This window comes from Camelus ferus, chromosome 24, assembly GCF_009834535.1.
Source record: "Camelus ferus isolate YT-003-E chromosome 24, BCGSAC_Cfer_1.0, whole genome shotgun sequence".
NCBI lineage: Eukaryota > Metazoa > Chordata > Mammalia > Artiodactyla > Camelidae > Camelus > Camelus ferus.
The window spans coordinates 9,455,297-9,482,424 of NC_045719.1; the positions used below are offsets into that span (position 1 = coordinate 9,455,297).

Consider the following 27,128-nt stretch of genomic DNA (forward strand, 5'->3'; position numbering starts at 1 on the left):
CAATTGCTTTGAAATTTCCTTAGAGTAAGAAATCCTTCAAAAAGTAGAGTTTCAAGCACAGCGACTATTCCTAGCCTCTAGGGTGGAAAACTGACCTAGTTAGGCTTTGGGCAGATGGTAGCACACACTGATGGACTCTGTCAGGAACTAGAGATACAAGTGTCCCAGCATGTAGAAACACACAGGTTTTTGGAAATATCCCATATGCCAGGAAACCATCACTCTTTTTTTATCTGTATTCCCAACCTAAAATTGCTTATCAGACTATATTATCCATGAAAATATTGGATACGTTGTCTCCATAGAAAACACAAATAAACTAAAAAGTTATTTTTCCTTGATATTATTTTAGGAAACCTATTTCTGAGCTAAAGAGTCCTTACAAAGGAGATTTTTGCCCAAAAGAATTTGCTTGAAATCAGTGCTTATTATTTACCTGAGATTTCCTGAGCTCTTTTAGTAGATGAAAAAATTCATATTCAGGCCTTATTTCCCAGTTATTGCCTAACTTATTTTCTCTGACAGAATTTGCTTAGCAAGTAGGAACAACTACAACAATAAAGAACCATACAAATAGGAGTTGACATTTGTAGCAAAAGTGCTGATAGATCTTACCAGAGATTGATTTTTCCAAAGCTGCATTATTCTGTTCCACAAAACAAAGACTGAATAAAAATCAAGTCTTACATTGAAAAACAACAAGGTGATATATGAGACTAAGTTAGACCTTCTATACACACACACATACACACAATTTAACTATTTGTATTGTTAATTGAGATCTATGAGACAAAAGGGTCATAGTTATTAATTTACTTTTTGAAAATTGATCCATAAACCCTCAATCAAATGTTTATTGAATAAAAAAGAGGGGAGCTTGGATTAAACAGTTTTTTGTGGGGTTTTTCCTCTCATTAATCTTTTTAAATAATGTGTGTGTGTGTGTGTGTGTGTGTGTGTGTGTGTGTGTGTGTGTGTGTGTTTGACAGCACACATGGACAATTCTCAAAAGATGACAGAAGCAACTGTATACTCTTCAAAACTCCCTAAATGCCCCTGAAAAAAGAATATCAAAATCTCTTTCATTTAGTTTGCTCATGATTCACTGTATTTGAGGATTCATAACTTACATTAGTTCTAGGGGGAAAATGTCTTTCTCTCATTCTGTGTATTCTCTTTTTAAGGAATTCATATTAACTTTACCCCTCTTGTATCTCAGTTTCATCCTCAGTGAAGCTGAGATAACGGTAGAATTCACCGCTCAGGGTTATTTTGAGGACTAACGAGTTACTGCTGTACTTCGAACATGGATATAATTAATGAGGTGTAATGCTTAGCTACTTTTATCCAGACACGTTATGAAAATCTCCCTACAAAATACCGAATCAAAACTTACTATGCTGCGGTATTTTTGCTCAATGTTACGTAACACACTTTACAAAATTTCACATCCCACGCCCCGCCTCCTAACGACAACTGCAATTACAAAATCCGACCGTCTTCTCCAGTCTCCCCTCTGTAAACCTGCCATTTTCCGTCTCCGGTACCATCCCAGTTTAGAATTCACCCGGGAAATAATGAATGAACAGAGAGCTTGGTTTGCTTGTTTACATATAGTCCCACGCAGCCTTCCGTTTAACTAGATCCAGCGGCCGTCTCCGGCAGCTAGGGAGGCGGAACAGGTACACGGTAATGCCTGGCCAGAGGAAGCCACACCCGGCCCCTGTATTGCCAGGCAAGGGCGACAGTGACCACCAGTCCCCGGCTGGGGGCAACGACCGGAAGTGCGGTCCTCCGGGGGCGGGGAATGGTGACCTAATGCGGAGCCGGGCAGCGGCCAATGGGAAGCGAGCGATCCCGCGTAAAGGGCGGAAGAGAAGAAGTCTGGTTCCGGACGCGGCCGCCGCCGCCGCCATCTGTCACCTCAGCTCCGGCACCAGCAGCCTGTCGCCTCTGCCCCACTGCCTGTCTCCTCGGCGGAGCCTGCTTCCCGGTCCTGCCACCTCTGTTCTGTTTTGGTCGCCAGCTGCTTCTCCCACATGGATCTGGTTGGAGTGGCATCCCCTGAGCCCGGGCCGGCAGCGGCCTGGGGACCCAGCAAGGTGAGTGGCTGTCGGGGCTGATGTACCTGCCTTAGTCACCGGGGCTGACCCTCTCGGAAGGCCTGGAGAGGGTGGCAGGCCCCGAGGAGGCTCCGCAGGCGGCTCGAGAGGTTCTGGGCGAGACCCCGGCCACCTCAGAAAGGGAGGAGAGGGCGGGCGGCGGGGCTGCCGCAGCGGGGAAGGAGAGGCAGGGACGGGGCGCTGGTTAGTGGGACCCTGGGTGGTTTGGAGCCTCTGCCTAGTTCTGTACCTTGATTTATGAACCTCTGTAGCGTATATTTGAGGAGGACTCGCTTAGAGACGCTGACATTTGAGAGAAAGCAAGCCCCAACTTGTTTTCCACGGGCTAAGTGAGTCAGCCCAATTACACACAAAAAGCCGGACAGAAGGGTGGTTAGGAAGCTGTTTCCTTAACTTGGCAAGTGTGGTTATCCTGCTTCGGCAGTTACTTGTTTTTGAAGTAGTAAGAGATAAATACAGGCGCACCCTCTCTCCCCTACTCTAATGTTTACATACTGCAAGACGGTTATGAATTCTCATCTGCTTGGGCTTTAACGTTTAAGCTTTTTCCTGTAATGTCTAAGTATAATGTTTATTTCACATTTCACAGTTTGGATTCTGGTTTCAGGCTGCTCCTTTTCATGATACTTTCATTAGAAGAATGAAAAGACTCTTCTGCCACTTGTGGAGGGTTTGCTTGAAAGCACAAGTGCTTCAATAGGGATTTTTGTGTTCCTCAAATTAAAGTAGTGAAGGAAGTCCACTCTTTTAGCTTCATAATTGTTCTTTTTTTAATCTAATGGACATGTGACCATATATTAATTTAAGGTGTACAACATAATGATTTGATATATGTATATATTAAACAAAATGCTCACTACAGTAAGTCTAGTTAATATACAGGGATTACAAATTTTTGTTTCTTGTGATGAGAACTTTTAAGATTTACTTTCTTAACAACTTTCAAATATGCAATACAGTATTGTTAACTGTAGTCATCAAGTTGTACATTACATCCTCATGACTTTTTTTTTTTTTGTAACTGAAAATTTCTACCTTTTGACCAGCTTCATCCATTTCACCCACTGAACATTTGTTCGATTTAAAGGGTCACTTGTTAATCTCATTGGCTGTTTAGACTAGATGTTAACAGAAAGTGGGGGAAATAGCCATTAAGTAAAGGGAATTTTTATAAAAGTTCTCATACAACCACAGGGAGAATTCTCAGATATTCCACTGGCAAATGTGGTTACATCTATGTGTTACTTTGTGTATTTTTTTCTATTAAGGCCTTGTTTACAAGACCAAGATCAGTAGACCTGAAAGGATGAAATCAGAAGAGAGATACTAATAGATACATCCTTACATGTTAAATTCCTCCAGTTAAGCATCTATAAAAGCTTGTGAAAATGTCAACTGAGACAAAGTTTGTTCAGAATACCTAACTTCACAACAAATTTCACTTACAAAATCAATTCAGTAATAAAATATTTGTCATCAGTCATATTTTCATTTACGTGTTCACCATCAGAACTATAAAATTTCATTTTCATCTTTTAACAAGAATATCATCCTGGGGTTTATTGATGCTCCAATGGGAAGACAGCATTTTCATAGGCAAAACAATTAGATGTTGTAAGTATCGCTTAATCCTTTCCTTCTCTAACTTCTTGGAAAAGTAAAGTGATTATAGAAGCCTACATGGAGGAGTGGAGATTTGAGAAAAGTCTTGGAAAATGGAAAGAATGTTAAAGGCCAGTGATTCTCAAAACTTTTCCATCAGGACTTCTTTACAGTCTTAAAATACTATTGAGGACCCCAAAGAACTTTTGTTTATATTGATAAAATCTATTGATATTTGTCATATCAGAATTAAAACTGAGATGTTGAAAATGTTTATCAAGTGATCTAAGTCATTATGTTAATATAAATAACATTTTTCTGTTTTGAAAAATCTATTTTCCAAAACAAAAATAGTGAAGACTAGTATTGTTTTGTATTTTTGTAAATCGCTTTAATGTCTGACGTGATAGCAGACAGCTGGATTCTCATAGCCCCTTTTCACTTCAGTCTGTTGCAGGTACATATTAGTTGAAGTAGATAAAGTAAGTCCATCCTCACAGATATGTAGATTATAGCAGGTAATCAAAGCAAAACTGCAGTTAATCTCTAAAACTGTGCATTTATATCTTAAACCTACTATCTTAGAAAATTTTGGAAAACACAAGAATACACGTGCACACATTCAAGTGGCCACTAGAGTGCTGTGATTGTATCTGATACAGACTGGAAAACCCCACACCATGCCCCTGAGAGAATGAGAGTGGAAAGACAAAGAGTATCGTAGAACTATCATGAGAATAATTTTGACCTTTTAGACACCCTGAAAGGGACTTGAGGTTTGCAGTTATAAAACGCCAAACTGCTATTATGAACAAAGAATTTTAGGGAATATTTCAAGAAGGGAGAATTGACAAAATGTAGGCAAAAGGGAGGAAGTGTGTGGCTCTGTTGGAAAGAGCTGTAACAAATGGATTAGTGGTCTTCCTCAAAACTAGCGAAGTCGCCAAAAACAAGGACAGTCTGAGAAACTCACAGCCAAGAGGAGCCTAAGGAGACGTGATGACTAAATGCCATACAGTATCCTGGATGGTATCCTGGAATAGAAAAGGGACATAAGGGGAAAACTAAGGAAATCTGAATGAAGTATGGACTTTATTTAATCATAATGTATTGGTTCATTAATTGTGATAAATGTATAATATTAATACAGGGAAACTGGGTATAGGGTATTTGGGAATGCTATACTATCTTTGTGATTTTTCTGTAAATCTTAAAGTACTCTAAAATTGAAAGTTTAAAAAAAAATAGTGCTGTTCTGTAGACCCAGATCACTTTTTGCGGAGATCCTTGTCTTGAGAAGTAAAATTACCTGCTTAAATATTTTGCTTACCTTATGTCTTCTAGCTGCACGAGCAGAAAAGGAACCTTCCTGTGGGTTACAATTCTCTTCAGTTGCTTCAAGTTGAGGCCTGAATTTTTGTTATTATGTGCCTCCTTCATGTTTTCTGGTTTTTTAGTTTGCTTGATTCTTTCCACATAGTTGTGTGCAGTAAAACCTTTTTTTAAAAAAAGTGGGGGGGAGGGCGGATAGGGAAATAGCTCATTGGTAGAGTGCATATTTAACATGCACAAGGTCCTGGGTTCAATCCCCAGTACCTCCATTAAAAAAAAGAAGTGGGATAGGCTTCTAGGGGTGCATCTTTAGGGGTAGAAGGAAGGGGAATGATTTCCCTCTAATCTGCAGCCAGCCAGGTGTGGGAGAAGTGGGAGTAGTGAAGACCCCAGGTTGCTGAGTTTAGTGGTGGCAGTTTCCCAGAGGAAGGGAAAACAGGATGGGTCAGGGGTCTTCAGAAACAAGAAAGAATCAGGGAGCTGGTTATGGGCTTGATAGATGTCATTGAAAGCAGAATAACCTACTGGAAAGGATTGTGTGGAGTTTCCCATCAGACCTTGTTGCAGTGGGCAGTTTGTGTTGATGTTGGGAGTAGCGGGAACTGACGTTGGTCACTAGGATAGAGCATGATGATGAAGGGCCTTTTACTTTTATCTCCTTAGATTTATTATTTTTTGAACATTTGACAGAGTTTCTCTATTTCTGAAGAGTGTTTGATTTACTGAAGAGTTGCAAGAGGATGACAGGATTCCCCTACACCGCCCTGTGGTGCCCATTCGTAGGAGCCCCCAGTACATTTTCTGAGCCCCCCTCCGGGTAGGGAGCTGCTTTTGCCGTGGAGGACTGCCCCTGCCCGGCAGCTGTCCCTCACAGCCCGAAGCCTTTTATGGAGGGACAGCTGGGCTACTGGTTTGAAGAGTTTGGGTTTGATTTCAAAATACTGACATTGTCAAACTTTCAGTTATTCTTTACCTCACCCAAGGAGATTGCCTCAGTGTGAGGTGGCCCAGCGGAGCTGGTCGGCGAGGTGCAGGGAAGTGCAGCCCTAGGGTCTAAGGCTCCGAGGAGCAAGACCAGTAGGAGGGGGCACCTCGGGTGTCGTGGTGCTCTCTGCGTGTTTCCTTTTCTGAGTCATTCTCTCTTGGCAGTAGGGAGACCTCTGCCTCAAAATGACACAGTTACTGCCTGCCATTTTTGGCCTCTCTGAGGGATTTTTAGCTGATATTTAACACCTTAGTAGAACTGACTGCTGGCAAGAGACGGGAAGCATCAGAAGTGGGTGGGCAAAGGGGCTAACTTCACGATGGAGAAAAGGACTTTAAAATAGGAGGGATGTAGAAAGGCGCCAGACCTCCACAGCCTAGGGGCAACCTGGCAGTTCCATGAAGTATCTCCAGGTTTCCTTTTGGTATATGTTGTTCAGTAAATGAATGAATGCCTCATTATGTCTGAAGCCCTATGCTGGACTCTGGGAATGAGAAGACCGGGCCCTTCAAGGGGATCTTGCTGGGTTGTGGCTGATGTATTAACCGTCCAACAGTGGTATGGAGAGATAAAGGAAAGGAGCTAATTTTGTCTAAACAACTGAGATAATCTTACGGGAGAGGTGACATTTAATTGGGGGAAATAGAGCAAAAGAGAATCCGTGAAGGCATGGAGGGGTAAAAGTATGCCATGTTTGGCATGTAATTAGTGTTGCCAGAGCATAGACAGGTGAGAGTCAAGACTGGAAGGATAAGTTAGGTCATTTGTGAAGGGCATTTCTTGCTGAGAAATTTGGATTTCAGACTGCAGGTGGTACAGCAGCTTGCTTCTCATACCCCAAGACAAGGTGATTAAGGAAGCAAAATTAAGTATAGCAAAATACTGAGAGTACAGCCTCTTAAGTCCTGCTGCCTTGGTTCAAATCTCAGCACTTCCAACTTGAGTGAAAAAACTTTTCTGTCTCAGTTTCTGAATCTATAAAATAGGGGTGACATTGCAACTATTCCAGTGTATGACTTAATCTATGTAAGTTAGGTATGTTCACCCAATATAGTGAACAGTGGTGTCTTACTACTATTAGTCATTGCAGAATGTGATGACAATTCTGAGCTAGAGAATAGAGTAATTTGCCTTTTGGAACCTGGACTTTGATCAGACCAAGCATTTCTAGGCGAAGAGGCAAGCGTTTTTCTTCTCCCCAGAGAACATCAAAGGATGTCAGCAGAGTCGTGTGGCCAGTAGATTAGCTATATTCTCCATATTCCAGAGAACTTTAAGATTCCAGACCTCAAAACGCTCACGAGGAGAGTGCCCAGTTCCTGACAAGTTCTGAGTCAGTGAAAGTCACACCTTGAGGAAACCTCCCTGTGGTCCCCAGGTCTGGCACTAGACAAAGCTGGAACAATTCTGCCGTAGGCTAGTAGAAATATGTGCTGGGGCTGGGTGCATCTCAGCAGTCTCAGGGTGAGACGAGGTAAAACCTGGTTCTGATTCATTAGGCGTAACTCTAATTATCATTGATCTCCCTTACGTGCTCCACCCTAACAATCTGAACCAAGTAGATTCCCAAACCTCAACATTATGGAACGTGATCAAGGGTCAGTTGCTCAGTTATCTCTGAGAGTCACCCCAGCAGGCCCTTAAATAGAGGACCTGTACTGGCTAAACTTGCTTAAACAATTTTATGGCTAAAATACATGCCATCATATGCTGTATTCTAAATTGGACTCACAGTAGTCGTTAAGAAATAAGTTTGGACTTGATCCTAAAGGCAGTGAGAAACATTAAAACAATAAAAGAGGGTTTGTTTGTTTGTTTGTTTTAAAGAACTTTAAGTAAGGAAACCGAACCAATCAGATCTGCAGTTTAGAAAAACCATTGTGTTGTGGTGTGAAAACAAACAGGACCAGAAGCAGAAAGACTAATTAGAAGGTTCTTAAGTAGCCCAGTGGTGGGAGGAGGATAACTTGAAAGGGGGATAGAGATCTGGGCAAGTGCAAGAAATACTTAGATATCTTATTCAGTATTAATGGTCTTAACCACTAGACTATCAAATGGAATCATTTGCTGCTGCTAAGTAAAGCCTGCCCCCTCAAAAATTAGGAATTGTGAAGTAAACACACGGTTTGTATGTATTTCAAGAGGACTGAGATAGTGATTCCTTTAAGGAGGGCCAACTGGCTGGCCACTCTGGAAGAGTTTCACAGAATATTACTTTGCTCTGGTAGTGTTGTTTCAAGAATCTATTTCTCAGCTTCAGAAGTTCAGAAATACAGGGTTCATTGTTTGCCATTGCTGGTTTTGTTTTAGCATATACCAAGATGTCCTGAGAGGGACTGACACTGACACACACTTTTTACATGTAGAAGACTTACTGCTTAAATTAGGATGAAGTATAACTTCTCAGTGGGCTTTGAATTGTGTTAGTTGGTGTAGTCTGTTCCTATGAGAAGCGAGATTATAAGCAGAAGATTGCTTGGTGAGCATGGAATCAGAACGGGGGCATTACATGAACTCATTGGCTAGTCAGGTGATGCTAGAGTAGCCTGCTGCTTTCCTCCAACTGTAAGAACACACCCACCAAACAGGCTAGACAGTGTTCTTGACTGTCTTGGTTTAGGTTTATCTTTGAGTAGATTTGAGCTGGGAGATATTTTTACTTTTGAGATGATTTCTGCAAAAAGGTAGTCATTCATTTTGCATTGATTTAACTAGTCTAATTCTCAAAAGATAACCTTATTTCCAAGCTTGGAAGGTACTTTAATTTCATTATTATGAGTTGAGTTGCCCTTTTTTTTTCTTTTTTAATAGTGTCCATGGGCTACTCCTCAAAATACAATGTCTTGTTCTCTGGCTGATGTAATGAGTGAACAGTTGGCTAAAGAATTGCAGTTAGAAGAAGAAGCTGCTGCTTTTCCTGAAGTTGTGTAAGTAAAATTCACAAAATCTATTTTGTCTAGCAGCTTACTGTATCAAAGTCTTAGGATTTGATTAGTGATTGCCATGACAAATGATTAAGAAATACATTTAGAAGAGCAGAGCAGTAAAAAGAGCACCATATTAGGAATTCATGATACTTGGGTTTCGGACTTGATTCTGTGACTAGTTTTCAGTATTCTCTTGGGCAGACCACTCTGTTTCTCAGGGTTTTCGTTATTGCAACAGTTGAACTGCATTTTCTCCCAGTGAACGAATAATGAAGTAGGGTACAATTTTGATCAAAAGTTTGCAGTTTATCTTTTCATATATGTATCTCTCCTTTGATCAGAACACAGAACAGGTGAGTTCCGGGCCTCAGCTTGGTTCGTGTTACAGGCCCTTTAGCTTGCAGCTCTCTTGATCCTAGCTGGTGCTCTTGCAGGTGCCAGCCATCGGCCAGAGGGCAGCCGGGCGGGAGAGGGGGAACGGTTTGGTAAAGTTCTTTCTCATGTTTCTTTAATATAGTTTAATACGGAAAAGGCACATCCCACTCAGAACTGGTAGCATCTGTTTACACAAGCACATTATATTAGTCTACATTGCCTTATTTTGAATAGTGTTGCTGACGGACCATTTATTACTGGAGAAAACACTGATACCTCCAGTGACCTCATGCTGGCTCAGATGCTACAGATGGAATTTGACAGAGAATATGATGCACAGCTTAGGCGTGAAGAAAAAAAATTCAATGGAGATAGCAAAGGTACTATGACCTCATTGTGACATCTCCATGGGGTGGTCAGAGTGCTTGTAATGTACTCCTAAATACATCTTACACTATTTTTGCCTTTTAAGTTTCCATTTCCTTTGAAAATTATCGAAAAGTACATCCTTATGAAGACAGTGATAGCTCTGAAGATGAGGTTGACTGGCAGGATACTCGTGATGATCCCTACAGACCAGGTATCGATGCTTTTACTTTCCGGGAGCACAGACTGGGGACAGAGGAAAACTTAAGTTTCCAGTGATTCCTTGTATTTTAAATTTATCTTTGAATCTCATTTGGTAACTTACAATTAGATTCAGATATCTTTTTCAGACAATATTGAATGCAGCGATTTAGTGTTTGCTATTTTTACATACTTGGCTTGTCTTAATCAACTTTAGCAAAACCAGTTCCTACTCCCAAAAAGGGTTTTATTGGAAAAGGAAAAGACATCACCACCAAGCATGATGAAGTAGTATGTGGGAGAAAGAATACAGCCAGAATGGAAAATGTAAGTTACAGGAACTATTACTCTGAATTGGAAGTTTTATTAGAATAAGTTAAAAACATAGAATTCTAAATACAGTATCTTAAATCTCTAAAAATACCCTTCATCCTTTCCAAAGATATTTCAGATGACAATATAGCAATACCATGAAAACTCAGCGACTAGTGCAAATGCAGTGTACCTTAGAATAAAATTCTACAACAACGTTGAGAAAGCTAGTTTGATTTACATTGATTCTAAAATTAAGAAATAGTTCTTAATGAAAGTAACGTTTACTTTTCAGCATATTGTTTTCCATAAAATACCCAAGAAACAGATAGCAGTGGTGATTGGGGGTTAAGAATTGGGAGATAAAAATACTTTCTACTATGTACCCTTTTATACATTTGAATTTTTTACCTTGTGTCTGAACCACCCCTGCAAAATCGGAAACAAAATGTAATTTTTTTAAAATAAAAGAGAAAAAGAAAAGATAGCATTTTTTCCTCTTTTGTAAATATTGTGGTTAATATAAAACATTTAGACTTTAGAACACAAGTACTTAAGTAAACATATTACTGAATCCTAGAAATAGTCCAGACCTGACTCTAGAACAACCCTGTCCAACAGAACTTTCTGTGGTAATAGAAATGTTCTGTATTTGTGCTATCTAATGTGGTAGCTATTTTTGACAATTGAGTGCTTGTAATTTGGGTGTTACAACTGAGGAACTGAATTTTTAATTTTATTTTAATTAATTTAAATTTAAATATCCACATGTGGCTAGTGGCTTCCATATTGGACATAACTGTCACGGTGTGGGCATGGCTTCCTATTTTAACCCACTCTTCAAAAATAATTATGAAATTGTATTTTTTTGGTAAGATTGGTATGATTTCAAAATACAGTGTATCCTTTGTCTGATATGAAAGCAAGTGAGTTATTTTTCCCTCTGTAATACCTTTGAGTTCTGTTCAGCATTATCATCTACTGAGTTGGAAACCTGTTCCAAGTAAAGATTGATTTTCTCATTGTTTTTTGTTTTTACTGCCCCCATTTTAAAGTATTCAGATGCGAATTTTTCTTCCTTTTGGTAGTTTGCACCTGGGTTTCAGGTAGGAGATGGAATTGGAATGGATTTAAAACTATCAAACCATGTTTTCAATGCTTTAAAACAACATGCCTACTCAGAAGAACGTCGAAGTGCCCGCCTCCATGAGAAGAAAGAGCATTCTACTGCAGTAAGTAGTCCTACAGTTTTGTTTTTTTATGGAAAGATGCATATTAGAAAACTTCATGTTTCATTTTTTTTCATGAAATTGACTCTTTAAACCAAAGATTTAAGTAAAACCCAAGTAGCTTTGCCATTAACTTTTTAGGTTTAATGTAATGGTTGTTAATCACTTATTCAAAATTAACATTTCAGTGTTCATAATTAATTTGGACTGTATAGTTTACATTGCATATGAAAAATTGTTTCCTGTTATGACAGATTATAACATAATAGTTTATAATATTCTAATTAATGAAGATAGTATCTAATATCTTGAGAATAACTTTTAAACCTTTAGAAAAACAAACTAATGTAAGTACACTAGGAGAGCTGTTTAAACTTTGGGGAGAAATTTTAACTAAGTTAGCATCTGAATTTTGATGGTTCTTTTAGATACTCACTTTCAAAGACGTTGAGTTATAAGAATGAAGTGTGTCTTGACAGCAGTCTTTTAAGAGCCTGTTATGTATACATCTAGGTAAATTAAATAATAGAGGTTGAAAAAGTATATATTTTAAATGTTAGGTGTTAGAAATGGCTCAGAAAATGTTTTGTTACTACCATTTTCACTGATAGTGCCGTATCTTTTGCAGGAAAAAGCAGTTGATCCTAAGACACGCTTACTTATGTATAAAATGGTCAACTCGGGAATGTTGGAGACAATCACTGGCTGTATTAGTACAGGAAAGGAATCTGTGGTCTTTCATGCGTATGGAGGGAGGTAAATGAGCAAAATACTACGTATCAACAAAAGCTTAGTCCCTTCTCACTGATACCAAAGGATTTACAAGAAATCAAAGTTCATCCTGCATGGCTAACATTTATTTTTAAAGCGTTATTGTTGGAAGTCTAGGCAATATAGAGACGTATAAAGAAAAACACAATCATTCCAATGCTACCACCCAGAGAAAACCATTCATTTTGTGTAGACTCTTCCAGACTTTTTTCTATGAATATATTATTTTTTACATTATTGTGATCATACTGTATCATACAGGCAGATGTACGTGTCATAGCAAAATTTGAACCTGAGTTTGACTCAAACCCCACATATTTCCACTATGGTACCCTTTGGTACCAGGTTGGGGGGGCCCATACTTAGATCAGTTACCAATCTCCCCACTTATAACACTGATCTTTACTTTAAGAAATACTAGCTTTAAATAATGCTTGCATTATTTAAGGATATGTCTTTAAAGATCTTACGCCATTTTAGATCTTACTCACTTTACTTTTGTTACAAGTGTTGAGGAAAGGATGGCATGAGGAAGAGAAACATTTATAAACATGGAGCCTGTTCAAAGAACGTGCTTAAGCCAAGACTATGAAGTCACCAGGTTACTTAGCTTTGAAGTCTTACTAGTTGAGCAAGGCTTACTAGCTCAGCTATTCCTTTACCTTAACATTGTTTTTAAACACAAGTGTTAAAATAGATTACAGATTATTCCAGTTTTTTTCTTTTCAGGTTTAGAAGGTATTTATTATATTCTTAAGGGGATTCAAATAATTATTGGTCAAGTCCTTTCCTTTGGTTTTCTTAACTATTTAACTAGTCTCCCTTTCTAGATAAGATGTGTACATATAATCAGGTATCGAATTATACTAATTTGTGAAATGAAAGTGATAAAAATGAATGTTAGGATAAAATGTGTCTACATTTTTTAAGCAATGTGATCTGGAGCAATTTACTAAACTTCATTTAAAAACTGACCCTCACCTCATAGGATTTTTGGGGGGTAAGTGAGATTATATTTGCTAATAAACATTTATTTCTTTCTGGCTTTAAGCTCTGCTGCCCTCTTTCCAAATTCAATTGATGGTTCCCTGAGACCAGGCAAATATAACTTAGTAGCACAAATTATTTTAAAATAAAAGGTTTCTCATGGTAGAAATTAAAACTGTAGAGAAAGAATTAAAATGAAAGTAGCCTTCATTTTACCAGCTCTCACCCCACAGGTTTTTCCTCTAAAGGTAACCACTATGAATAGTTTTTAGTGTAGTCTTCCAGAAATTCTTAGGCATATACTTCTTATTTTGTTTATACAAAAGAGATTATATTCTGCATTCAGCATCTTCATTTTTCAATCAATGTATCTTAGATCCTTCTATGATACTAGTTTATATCCTGCTATTTTTTTTTAGTAGGATATTCCGTTGTGTTAATATACAAGACTGTCATTGTACATATACCTTGGTGTGCTTTTGCAAATACATCCTTAAGCTAAATTCCCAACACTTGAAATTGCTGGAGCAAAGACTACATGCATTTTTTTCCTCTTTCTGTTAAGTAGTGGAAGGCCTTATTGAATGGAGAGTACCAGATTTTGCTCCCTATTGGGCCTCTGAGCTGGCTATTTTAGCAAGCAGTGTTTCTTGATTTCTTTTATTTATTAACATTAAAAAAAATTTTTTTGTATGTCACACCAAAAGACCAGAAATCTTGAATTTGTGTTTATCTTTTAATGGTAGGGTAAATCCAGTTTTCCCTATGAGCTGGTCAAATCTGCAGGTTGCATACATTCTAAATGTCAGGAGGTGTTGCCAAATTGCCCTATGAAAAGGTTAACCAATTTATGCTACCACCAGCAGTCTGAGCCTGTTTCCTGCATCCTTTATCAGTGCCTGGTCTTATCAAACTTAATTTTTTTTTGTCAGTATAAAAGATGAAAAGTACCTTTTTGATATTTTGGTGTGCATTTATTTCATTATGATTAAGCTTGTATGTTTTTGTATTTTGTTTTCAAATGTGTTGGCCACTTGAGTTTCTTATTCTTGTCAGTTGCCTTTGTTTATCCTTTGTCCATTTTCTGTTATCCTTAATGATACTTTGATATAATGAATGAGCTCCCTTTCCTTCTGATGGAATTGGTACTGTAATCTGTACTTTGGCATTTGTAAACTAGCAAAGCCAGAGAGCATTTAGCTTTCAACAACTAAGAGTAAACATTTTTTAAAGTTTATGTTAGTAGTTTTCTGTGCTACATAACATATTACCACAGATTTAGCAATTTAAAACAACACCTGTTTATTATCTCATAGTTCCTATTGATCAGACATTCAGGCAGGCACGGTTTAGCTGGGTTCTCCTCTCAGGGTGTCACAGGGCTGCATTCTCGGTGTTGACTGGGCAGCATTCCTTTCTGGAGCATGGGGTCCTCTTCCCCTGGCACAGTTCAGTTCCTTGCAGCTGTGGGATAGAGGTCTCCACTTTCTGGTTGGCTGTCAGCCAGGGGCTGCTCTCAGCTCCTAGAGGCCCCTGCAGCTCCTGGTCATGTAGCCCTTTCATACAGCAGGCTGCTTCTTTAAAACCAGCAGGAGAATCTCTCCCTTCAGTCTACTGAGTCTTAGACAATGGAGTATAATTTTGGGAACACTGTACCATCACCTTTGCCAGATAACATAAGCTAATCAAGGGAGTGGCTACCCCACCCACACTCAGAGGGAGGGGATTTTACAGGTGTGTACCCCGCGGGCTGGGAGCTGGGGGCCATTTTAGGTTCTGCCTGCCACAGAGCTGTTTGGGTTCAGTCACTTTCAGGTTGGCCAAATAATCAACAGTTACTTGAATAGTAACATGTGCTAGATTTCTCAGGGAATAAATGTATAACACGTTTCCTACTTGCAAAGAGCTTATGGTATAGCAGAGAGGAAAGCATTCCAGTAAGAACTCTTATGGTCAATAAAAAAATAATTACATAATAGAACACACAGACGACAAATGAGACCTTGGGAGAGAAATGGAGGATAGAACACGATCATTGCCAGTCACTTTCTGGGAGGAGGTCATGATGAAGTTGGACCTCAACCTGGATTTTAAAAATAGGTTAAAAAGACAAAACAAAACAAAACAAAAAACAGTATTTAATACAAAAAGCAAGTTGCAGAATATATACAGTGTACCATCTATTTAAGTTTTTAAAGTTACACAGAATGTAACTTGTATGGTTTTTTTAAATAGATGCTCATGTTTGTGGATACTTACATATGTATCTTTTTAAAAAGACTAGGAAGATAATGTTCATGATCCTGATTGTCTCAGAAGAGGTGGAATGGGGAATGAAACTAGATAAAGCTATAGAGTTTAATTTTTTTTTTTAAAGAGGCTGAGAATGGGAGGATTGAAGTTCAGGCAATGAGACTGGACAGTGAGGAGATTAGAAGGTATATATTTGGAGGTAATAAAATACAAAGTTATATAAGCAAACCAGAAATTGGTAAGGAGGACCTTAAAACCTAGGCAGAGGAATGTGTGATTTACTGAGAAGGGAGTTTTTTAATAGGAGAATGACAAGATGAATTTTGTAAATTAGACTCTGTCCTAGAAACCTTCCAAGTCAGGGATCTCCTAAGTGGTATTCTTGATAGGGCCTCTCTACTATGGTTAAAACTATTTCAGTTTATCATCTCAAAGTCCAAAGATGTCTATAACATCTTTAAATTATTAGGAATTTCTTCCTCATATAGAATAATCTGTCTCCCTGAAAATTGATTCCATCGTCATTAAATGAAGATTATATTATGGATTGTTGAGGACTAGTTGACAGTTTTTTGAAAGTGTATTTTATTTAAAAAGCTAAAACCTAAGGTTTTATTAAAACCTCAAACTTGAAGCCTTTAAAAAAAAAACAACTAAAGCTTGACATTCTCAGAGAAGGTAGATCTACTTTCATGTCATAAAATCTTTATTTTGAAATTGTCTTGTTGCCTGGCAATTTATATTGACTTAATGTTTGTTTCTTCTGCTTAGCATGGAGGATGAAAAGGAAGATAGTAAAGTTATACCTACAGAATGTGCCATCAAGGTATTTAAAACAACCCTTAATGAGTTTAAGAATCGTGACAAATATATTAAAGATGATTTCAGGTTTAAAGATCGCTTCAGTAAACTAAATCCACGTAAGATCATCCGCATGTGGGCAGAAAAAGAAATGCACAATCTCACAAGGTAAAGACAATCAATGTGCTAGAAGCCATCTTGGGTAATTACCTTTCTGTATGAGGCCTCCTAGCCAGGCAGAAAAATCCATGCTTGCTTTTAAGTTCATTTATAGACGATATGAAAGGCATTGAAATTCCCATGTTTAAGGAGAGTTTCTGTAAGAAAACATTTCCATGCCTACAACTTGAATTCATACTTGTACGATGAAAAAGCCATTTTGTTTTCTCTTTTTCCTCAGTAAACTTTGAGGGTAATTAATCACTTTCTGCTTAAGAGATTTTGTCACATGTCTAAACACTGCCTTTTTCATCATCTTCCAATTAGGCATGTTATAAATAATGATTTCCTTTTTTGTTTCAAGAAATGTTTATTCCATCTGATATTCATTAGTTTAGTGAGGGCAGGGTTTTACTAGTCAAATTGCATTTTGTTTTCATTTATTAGACTTGTTTCTCAATTCTCTAAGCAGAATTTATCAAGGAATTTGTTTTGTCAACGAAGAAATTGAGTAATCTTTCTTATTTATAAACCTTCCCATATTTTAACTATTAAAAGCTTAATTTTAGTTTACTCTTCCTAAATATGTTTGCTTTCAAAAGTAATTATCCACATTTATTCATTGCAGAAGTCTACTTAGTAGAATTTCTAATTAGAATAATTTCCTAAGAGGTCTTGCTGCCCTCCAGTCTCTTTTCTGTGTTACTAAGATGTCATCCCTGCCTTTCTTAAAAAATTTTCAGCAGCTCCCATAGTCTTCAGTGTAAAGTTCGAAGTCACTTTGTGATGTGGAGCCTGCCTTTCCCTGTAGCCGCAGCCCACACGGCCTGTCGTCCTACACACGATCCAGCCGTGGTGATTTACACTCGCTCCCCAAGGGGGCGCTGCTCTTGAGCACCTCTGTGCACTTCCACAGTAGCGTGCAGCCTTAGACCAGCATTGCCCCACAGTTTTTTTGTTTTGTTTCTTTTGGTTTGGTTTTTTGTTTGTTTGGGGGTGGGGAGGGGGCTAATTAGGTTTTATGTCTTTTATTTTTAGTGGAAGTATTGGTGATTGAACTCAGGACCTTGTGCATGCTAGGCATATGCTCTACCACTGAGCTATACCTGCCCCACCCCCCCAACACACAATTTTCATCTGGCTAATTCCTGTTTGCCCACTTCTTCCTTGATGCCTTGTGGTCCCACCTCTGCCAGGTACCAGCATTGCACTGTAATCATCTCACTTGTCTGTCGTGTTCACCAGGCCACAGGCTCTGAGAGGAGAAAGATTATCTTACTGTTTTTGCATTCCAACATTCCCCACAGTAGAACATAGTGCCAGCTCGTTGCAGGCCCTCTGTAGATATTTGTTGAATAAGTGAAATAGTCTCTCCTTCTGATCTTTACATCCTTAATCATTTCTTTTTGCATAGAATGCAGAGAGCTGGAATTCCTTGTCCTACAGTTGTACTGCTCAAGAAACACATTTTAGTTATGTCTTTCATTGGCCATGATCAAGTTCCAGCCCCTAAATTAAAAGAAGTAAAGCTCAATAGTGAAGAAATGAAAGAAGCCTACTATCAAACTCTTCGTGTAAGTTGTGCCTTTCAGAGCATGCACACACCAACTTTTTAAAAATTTCTTCTAAACTGAAAAAAAAAGTCCTAAATTTAAGGTGATGTAACAAGGACAAACTGAAGTTTGTGAACAAATGTTAATATGAAGAGTCGTCTTTATATCAATATGCGTGTGTCTTGAGTTGTTTTAGAAAAAATCATAGACCAGTGGAGCAAGCGAAGCCATTAGTGATGTGGGAGCCTGAAGCTGTTGTTTATAAAACTTTATTAAATAAATTTGACACTAGTATGTTTAGCAAATACAGTGCCTCACTGGTTTGTTTGCCTTCTTGAATGTTGTAGCTCTAAAAGAGAAGGAAATACTTTTCCTGCTGGGAAATGAGAGGGAAGCAGATTTGGTCTCAATATAAGAAAGTGATGATGAAAACAAAACAAGATGGCAAGGAGTGGTTTCTCCATCTGTGCAGGTGTTAGAGATGGAAGGCACATGTCCAGAGTCCTGAGGAAGCCCTTTGTGCTTCGGACAGCAACTGAATTCAGTCTGAGGTCCTTCTAGCTTAAGAAAATGCTCTAATTTTGTTGTTATTCCTCTCTGTTGTCTTAACTGAACAATGGAGAAACATGTTTTTGTTTACACAGTCTCTGCATGGAGCGCTCATGCCATGCAGCGGTTGATGTGAATATGAGCATGTCATCAAATTAATTTTTTAAGATACAGCTAAAGAGAGAATCTACCTGTCTCTACCTCCAGTAGGAAAACACGCAGGGGAAATCCAGCCTACTCCTCTGGCTGCTCTTGGCGGTGGGGTGGCTGGGCAGAGACGAGGTGGTGATGTTCTCTTCCTGTTTGGTTCTATTAAGGCTGGGAAACGAAGCACTCATGCTGATTGCTACCACAAGGCTGGGGCTCACCGCCCGTAGTGAATATATAATGCCACTTAATTTATAAGAATCTCTTTCCCACTATGTCTGGCAGGAGGAACTTCTTACCTTGGAGTTGTATACACCCCATAGAGGTCTCAGTGGGACATTTGCCCTTTTATGAAGGGTAAGCCTAGGTCCCCTGGTTAGTGACCACAGCTCTCTTACTCATATGGGAATCTAGGTCTGCCCTTTGACCTCCTGATCTCACTGCTGTCGCATGGACAGGGAAGTAGAGTGTCACACACTCACCCCTTCCATTGTCTCACTGTTCTCCCGCCTCCATTGACGGAGGGGAACGAAACACCCAGTCCTAGATTGTACAACAAAGAAGTAAGTTTTTTAACCTAATTTTGCCCATTCTGGAAAATATTGGTTGACAAAGGCATTTTAGTTGTGCAGGTAAATTAGAATTGTCCCTTCATTTCCTAAATGTCTGCCTTGCCCCCCACAGTTGATGCAGCAGCTGTATAACGAGTGTGCGCTGGTGCACGCCGACCTCAGTGAGTACAACATGCTGTGGCATGCTGGGAAGGTGAGGAGCACGTTTTCTTACTGTCCAGATTAAACGACTCAATGCAGATTACTGAAGGTAAAAGGATCACTGTATGCTCTGTATTTAATAGGTCTGGCTGATCGACGTCAGTCAGTCTGTAGAACCAACCCATCCTCACGGCCTGGAGTTCTTGTTCCGTGACTGTAGGAATGTCTCACAGGTAGGCTGTAAGCTAACTGTCTTTTTTATGGGCTATAACATTCAAATATTTTTCTCCCTCTGAGATAAATAAGATGACTGGATTCTTAGAAATTAAAGGAAGGGTTTAGTTACGGGTTGCTTGCAAGATTGCAGAGACAACGATCGATTTGTCAGATTTCATTTTTTGCAAGAATTGATTGCACGCCTCACATTTGACTGTTGAATTAAATTTCCAAGGGAGTAAATTTTTATTTTGGTTCTAAATATTTAAACAGCCAAGCAGACATTTAACACATGCACAGTGCTTTAAGAGAAGCTGGCCCGTAGTAAGCCTGCATGTTTACTGCCATTGTTATTGCATTAAACAGAGAATAGTGCCCTTAGTGGTGCAGTCTGACCACTGTTTCTGTGAGGCAGAGTAAACAGATTAGGGAAGGTAAAACTCAGTAATCACAGAGTTGGGGCACATTTGTTTGCCCTTTCTAAAGGAAATGAATTGTTAGCCACAGATCCAGATAGGAATGATCTTTCTGAATGGTAGAATAACTTCATTTTGGAAATACCTTCTGAGCCTCCTGGAAAATTTTAATTCACGGGATTTAGTGATTACTTTGAGTCTGCTATTCATTCAAAGCAATGCCAAACAATTTTTTATATTGCACTCATATTTATAGCTATGGAAGGTACAGTATGACAGACTAAATCCAGAAGGCAGCCCGGATGTGTGCGAGAGGACAGTGAGCAGAACCTGAATGCAGTTGAACTTGAATTGGGGCATCTGTGGCTTAAGAATTATGGAAGGATTTCACTAGTGTCTTACAAGTACACTGGTCCCTGTTTTTTCATTTCTAAGAGAACCTTGCTAATACCTCTTACTGACTTTCTTGTATTTCTTTACTAGTTTTTCCAGAAAGGAGGAGTAAAGGAAGCCCTCAGTGAACGAGAACTCTTCAACGCCGTTTCCGGCTTAAACATCTCGGCGGATAATGAAGCTGATTTCCTCGCTGAGGTAAGCATGGTAAGGCTAGTCTTCACTGTGCTGATAGTGCGGAACTGGATAGAGTGGTAACTAAAACCCAGAGCTAATTTTATCATCTCATCCCCTCAGAAACAAAATTAGAGATTTTTCTTTTCTTGAGACGTTTTTGGTCCTTTCCAGGCTCAAACCCTAGGATAAACATGATAGCAAAACACTTCTTCAAGGAGTTCGCCGTTTGGCTGAGATGGACAAATAAGACATTTCCAGTATATGCCTTTTCCTTCTGTTTATGAATGAAGAAGTTGATGAGTAAACACTCCAGGTGATACAAAAAGCAGTAACACATGGTCCCTGCCTTTAACTGAACATAAAAAGTCGGCAGTGGCCATCTTTGGAAACACCCAGTCATTACAATATGGATCTACAGAACCATAAAAAACCTCTCTCCAGGGAAAGTCTCCTAAAATTGAACAAAAACTGAAAAGTGAAACAGCAGCTAATTATTCCCAGGAACCTTCCAAAGCAGAGAATGATTGTAGTCTGTTCCAGAAATCCCCACTGTCACTTGAATTTGTCCAAAACTGTGCTGGAGCCTAAGGCCAGAAGAGAAGTAATGAAAATGGTAAATCCAGCCTCTAGCTCAGGACACTTGCTCAGTACAGTTACTCGGCGTTACTGTTGCTGAATCAACATTGGAATTTCCTGTTTCCTGTTCCCTGAAAGATTTGTAGAGTGTACGGTCAGACATATCTGATTCTAATTGCTAGCTTGATAAAGACACTCAATATTGACCCTGACAGTGTAATAAAGTAAAAAACGTACATGTATGTTTCATACCATAATACATGCATCACCCACTATGATATGTGTCACACACTGTAAGTCTAATTCAAGGCCGGTGTCCTTAGGAATAACCTAGTTTTAAGAGAGTAAAAGTACTAGTTCAATCTCAGCATGATTTCTGTCAAGGAGGAGTTTGACAAATGGATTCAACATATTAATTTTGTAGATAGAAGCTTTGGAGAAAATGAATGAAGATCATGTTCAGAAGAATGGAAGGAAAGCTGCTTCATTTTTGAAAGATGATGGAGGCCCGCCAGTCCTATATGATGAATAGCACTCATTCCCACTGCTTTCAGCGTTAACACAGCGGTGATTGTCAGCTGCCAGTGGCAAATGAAGTTATGGGTGACTTGAAATACCAAAACATGAGGAGCGTACAATGGTGCTTCTGTGCTTTTTTTCCCTTGTAACCCATATGCCAGGTGTGTGGAATTTTTAGGTCGGCATTGAGAGAATAAAATGTCACTACCTCTCTTGATATGAACAGGATAATATAATTCTTAACAGCTCCAGGTTATCTAGCGGAAATCAGCCTGATTTTACAGGATTTGTGGCATAAGATGTTTTGATGAGAATTTTTAACATTTCCAAATATGGGAGGAAGGGATGGATGTGTTTTCCAGGGGGGCTCTTATTACAACATACTTGCTTTTTTTCACCTCCCTGCTTTCTGTTGCATTTTTCCTCAAATATTTTATTGGCCAATATTAGCCCTTCTCAATTCTTTTTCCAGATTGTGACCATGACTCTAAAGGAAAATTTCTTCTCTTTAGTAGGTGATATAAATGGAAATTTGGTTTCAGAATGGCTGGCAGAAATAGACAAAGTACTTTTTATTGGTACATCATGAATATGAACTGAATTCTTCTTTTCCATAATCATATCCAAGGAAAGGCATCATACATTTCTGAAAGAAATAAATATATAAGTAATTCTTAACTATCCAAATTTTTAAAATTTAACTTTCAGCTTTTCTACGTTTAGGCGAAATGGTTAGGATGTAACTCATGGTGCAGCCGCTCTGCATTTATAATGAAAATGTCAATTATCTGGAAGAAGGACAGAATAGAATATTTAACAATGTTTGACATATTTTAATGAAATCAGTGAAACAAAGTCCAGTTTACAGTCACTCAAACTATATACTTATTGATTTTGAGACAAATAAAGCAAGCTAATTAGAAACATTAAATAATCAAATGATGAAACAGTATGTATAAAACAAGTTAGGTCCTAAATTAACCAACTAATTCAAACTATCTGGCCTCACTTTTAATAATTTTTAGTACTGTCACGATGCCACTTCTTAAAGCAGGCACTGTACTGGGGAGGTACTTTGTTAGGATTGAAGCTCATTAACTACAGCATAATCATTCCTCCTATTACTGTAGTCAGATTGGAATCACTAAAGACTTAACCTTTCTGTCTAGTAATAGAAAGTAAAAATCTAACATTATTTACACTTGAAAGTTTCTCCATTAAAATTATTTCAAAATGCCAAGTATGTTCTTTCTAGGAAAATACTTATTTTTGTTTAACTTTTAATTGCATTTCAGAGAAGTGTGATTTGGGGAGGATGCTCTTGCATTTCTGAAATGTTCACCATTCTGAAACATATATTTAGATGACTGGTGATTATTGGCTTTACAGAAATTTCAAAGAACTAATTTTTAAAACTAGTAACCATTAAAATTTTTTTGTTTTGTTTTCTGACATACTCTGTTTGATAAAGAACAGCAAACCATTGCTGTGTGGCATTCTTGGAGTGTGCTGTGAACATGCTTTTTAAGAAATTAAAAATGAAGAGATCATTTTAGAATTGGTTCTTTGTGTGGTTTCTTCCTGTTCCTTGAATTAACTTATGTCCTGACACGAAATTACCCCTTCTGTTTAAAATTAAACAGTGCTATTTGGAGCAGGTTTTTTCCCCCTTAACTTCCCATATTTAAATTTCACTTTTAAATGACCTACTTCACATTACAAATAGGTTTTTTCCCTTGGTATAGATCAGAGAGTAAATTTTTCACACAGTGGAAACAGACTATGGAAAATGTTGGTTTGCTAAATAAAGAAATTATATATATGGGAAAAAATGGAAATAAGGGTTTTTTTTGCCTCACTTTCATGGAAGTGGATATATGAATATGATTATTAATGATCAAAATAAGGAAGATTGTGGAGAGAATTTTTATTTCAACAAGATAATTTTTTCCAGTTTCCTTTTTATAAAAAAAAAATCAGTTTTTCTGCTTACAAAACTAATACAAGCATGCTCATTTAAATTTCAGTATTACAGAAATTCAGAAATGCTAAAGTAAAGGTCCTTTGTATTCCAAAAATCATTGCATATAGTGGGGCACACATCCCTGCCAATTTTTTTCCCTCAGCAAATGTTACAGTCTCGTTTTTTTAAAAAAACTTTGAACAGAAAATGAGAGGAAGCAAGGCAGCTGCTGGTGAAATGTTGGTCATGGTAAACCCCAAAGGAAGATGAGGGAGAGGAGGCCTGAAGACGTGGGAGAGGCAGTACGTTTTTCCTGCTCATTTAGACCTGGTCGTCGGAAGAGAGTGTCGTCTGCACCTCTGGAAATTCTGAGCAGTTTTCTAGCACTTTAGAAATTGCTAGGAAAAAGCTCATCTGATTGTATTTTCAAATCTTAAAATTTCTGTTTTTGAAGATATATGTTTTTTCTATTGGTGTTTCATAAGGACTACATAAAATGAAAGAATGATTTAAGTTTTCAAAGTTTATACTTATGACATCAGTTTATTCATTTGAAAGCCTTTTGTTTTTATTCTTTGATTTCATATTTGTTTCCCAATTCATAACAATAAAAATGGTTACATTTGGGAACAGCATTGCTTTTGCTATCTTAAGCTTTACTATTTTTCCCCAAATAGCTAGCTTTTTGAGGAGTTAAGACCACATATGGTAAAAAGATAAGGAAGTAGCAGATGGAAGCGGAAGGTAGGGTATTCATTATAGAGAAAACGAGTGAGCTACTACTTAACAGCTCTAAACTCTTCTTTTAATCTCTCTAATGCCTTCTGGGATGGAAGGAACACGTAATCAAATAGAATGCTTGATGCAAAACCAGTAAAAACAGTGTCTGGATGAAGTGTCAAACAATGAGCCAAGATTTATGAAAAATGTGGAAAACATCAAAAAGGGATTTGAACAGTTAAATCTTAAGCAAGAAGAAGAAACAAATGAGTCCATTGCTTGAAGTGTTAGTATATTGTTACTAAGTAACAAGAGAACTACTTATTTCCTATTGCATCTTTTTGAAGTTGTATTATATTTGGAAAATGGTAAAACAAACATTGGACAGAGCAGTTGAAGCCCGTTCCCCCAAATGTTTCCTCCCCCAAATCCGTATGTTGAAGACTTAACCCCTATTGTGACAACTGTATTTAGAAATGGGGCCTTTAAACTTTTTTACAGTAGCCAAGACATGGAAGCAACCTAAATGTCCATCAACAGATGAATGGATAAAGAAGATGTATATATATATATAAAATGGAATACTACTCAGCCATAGAAAGGAATGAGATAATGTCACTTGCAGCAACATGGATGGACCTAGAGATTATCATACTAAATGAAGTAAGTCAGACAAAGACAAATATCATATAACATCACTTATATGTGGAATCCAAAAAAAAGACACAAACTTATTTACAAAACAGAAAGAGGCTCACAGGCATAGAAAACAAACTTACGGTTGCCAATGGTGGGAGGATGGAGAAGGGGAAGGGTGGGATAAATTGAGAGTTTGGGGTTGGCAGATACAAATTACTATGTACAGAATAGATAAACAACAAGGTCCTGCTATATAGCACAGGGAACTGTATTCAATGGCTTGTAGTAGCCTATAATGAGGGAGAATATGAAAAAGAGTATGTATATATATGTATAACTGAATCACTATGCTGTACACCAGAAACTAATAGAACATGGTAAATCACCTATAATTTTTTTTTAAATGGGAAAAAATAAACTGTAAGCATCTGTTAAGAATCAAAAAAATAAATAAGGGACCAACTGACACATTAATATAAACAAACAAAAAAGAAAGAAATGGGGCCTTTAAGGAGGTGTAAATGTTAAGTGAGGTGATAAAGGTGGGGCCCTAATCCAATAGAAGCGGTGTCCTCATAAGAAGAGGAGGAGACACCAGAGATCTCTCTTCACGCAAGCGCAGAGGAAAGCCCGTGTGAGGACACAATAGAAGGCAGTCATCTGCACTCCAAAGAGAAAGGCCTCAATAGACACCAACCCTGCACTTTGATCTTGGACTTCTCTCCTCCACAACTGTGAGAAATTAATTTCTGTTTTTAATGCCACCTAGTCTGTGGTGTTTTGTCGTGGTAGCCCAAGGAGTCTAATAAGACGAAGCCCAGGGTAGATACAGAATGTTTTTGGTGGGTGGAGGTGGGGGAGAGTGTCCTACTCCTTCAGTTGATTTAAAAATTTTGGATGAAAAATGTCCAAGATATTTGGGGAAATTTTAAAAGGGGGAAAAAGGTATATATAAAGTATATTGCACATATAGAATTATTAAAATTGTTACCACCTGAACTTGCATGAATTTCTAAAAAAAACTTTATTAAGCAGGGCTATTAAAATAGGGAAATACAACAGATAGGACTTTGGACATTAGCTCTCTCCTTCCCCCAACCCCCCATCCCATTAGCTGGAAAAATATAAACATCACAGTAGTAATTTTAAATTTGCTGCTGAGCAAAACCTACCAGCTAATCACTGTCAAACTAGATTCAGGAGACTCAGGACTTCTTATCAACCCTAGTTTATTCAGTGAGCTAGGCAATGACTTGACCGATGATATAAAGTTTCCACTTATCAGGTTTGTGAAATGATAGGAATCTAAGAGTGAAATATTCCAGAGTTTGTTTGACTACTCACCCATTGAAAGACATTTGGATGGTGGTTTCTGGTTTGGGGCCATTATGAATAAAGCCACTGCTAACATTTATATGCAGGTTTTTGCATGAACGTAAGAGTGAAACTGCTGTGTTATATGACAAATGCATGTTTCGCTTTGTAAGAAACTCAGACTGTACCAGTTTACACTCCCACCTGCAGTGTTTCTCTACATCTTCATCACCACTTTGTACGATCACTATTTTTTTATTTTAGGCATTCTCATAAGTGTGCTCTCTGTTCTGTTCCATTGATCCATATGTCTGTTTTTATGCCAGTACCACGTTGTTTTGATTACTGTAGCTCTGTAGTATTGTCTGAAATCTGGGAGGGTTATTCCTCCAGCTTCGTTCTTCTTTTTTTTAATTTTTTCTTTAAAAATTGTGATTTTATATATATATATATATAATTTACCATTTTAACCATTTCTCAACATGCAGTTCAGTGGCATTAAGTGCATTCACATTTTTATGCAACCATCACTATCATCCATCTTCAAAATTTGTTCATCTTCCCAAACTGAAACCCTATATCCATAAAACACTCAACTCCCCATTCCCCCAACCTCTGGCAATGACCATGTTACTCTGTTTCTCTGAATTTGGGTCCATCACATAAATATTCATCAATTTGTGTCTGGCCTATTTCACTTAGTGTAATGTCTTCAAGGTTCATCCAGGTTATAGCATGTGTCAGAATTTCATTCTTTTTAAGGCTGAATAATAGTCCATTGTATGGACATTCCACATTTCGTTTACCCAT

General features: G+C 38.1%; 1 protein-coding gene and 1 long non-coding RNA gene across 2 annotated transcripts; both read left to right on the forward strand.

Annotated features, from left to right (window-relative positions):
• Window positions 1-1,870: 1,870 nt before the first annotated feature.
• RIOK3 (RIO kinase 3) lies at window positions 1,871-23,240 on the forward strand. Its single transcript, XM_006188746.3, has 13 exons — window positions 1,871-2,102; window positions 8,854-8,969; window positions 9,579-9,724; window positions 9,817-9,924; window positions 10,129-10,238; window positions 11,312-11,455; window positions 12,081-12,208; window positions 16,235-16,432; window positions 17,838-17,997; window positions 19,357-19,437; window positions 19,529-19,618; window positions 20,501-20,608; window positions 21,588-23,240. The coding sequence occupies exons 1-13, from the start codon at window positions 2,040-2,042 to the stop codon at window positions 21,693-21,695; spliced, it is 1,560 nt and encodes a 519-aa protein (XP_006188808.1). The 5' UTR covers window positions 1,871-2,039; the 3' UTR covers window positions 21,696-23,240.
• A 1,732-nt stretch (window positions 23,241-24,972) lies between these two features.
• LOC116659578 lies at window positions 24,973-26,003 on the forward strand. Its single transcript, XR_004314933.1, has 2 exons — window positions 24,973-25,028; window positions 25,567-26,003. It is a non-coding gene; the product is annotated as an uncharacterized LOC116659578 (long non-coding RNA).
• Window positions 26,004-27,128: the final 1,125 nt, after the last annotated feature.

Coding starts and splice junctions, on each gene's coding strand:
- RIOK3 (XM_006188746.3), top strand. CDS start 2,040: ATGGATCTGGTTGGAGTGGCATCCCCTGAGCCCGGGCCGGCAGCGGCC. Junction 11,456..12,080: donor AGAAAGAGCATTCTACTGCA/GTAAGTAGTCCT, acceptor TATCTTTTGCAG/GAAAAAGCAGTTGATCCTAA. Junction 19,619..20,500: donor ACTGTAGGAATGTCTCACAG/GTAGGCTGTAAG, acceptor TTTCTTTACTAG/TTTTTCCAGAAAGGAGGAGT.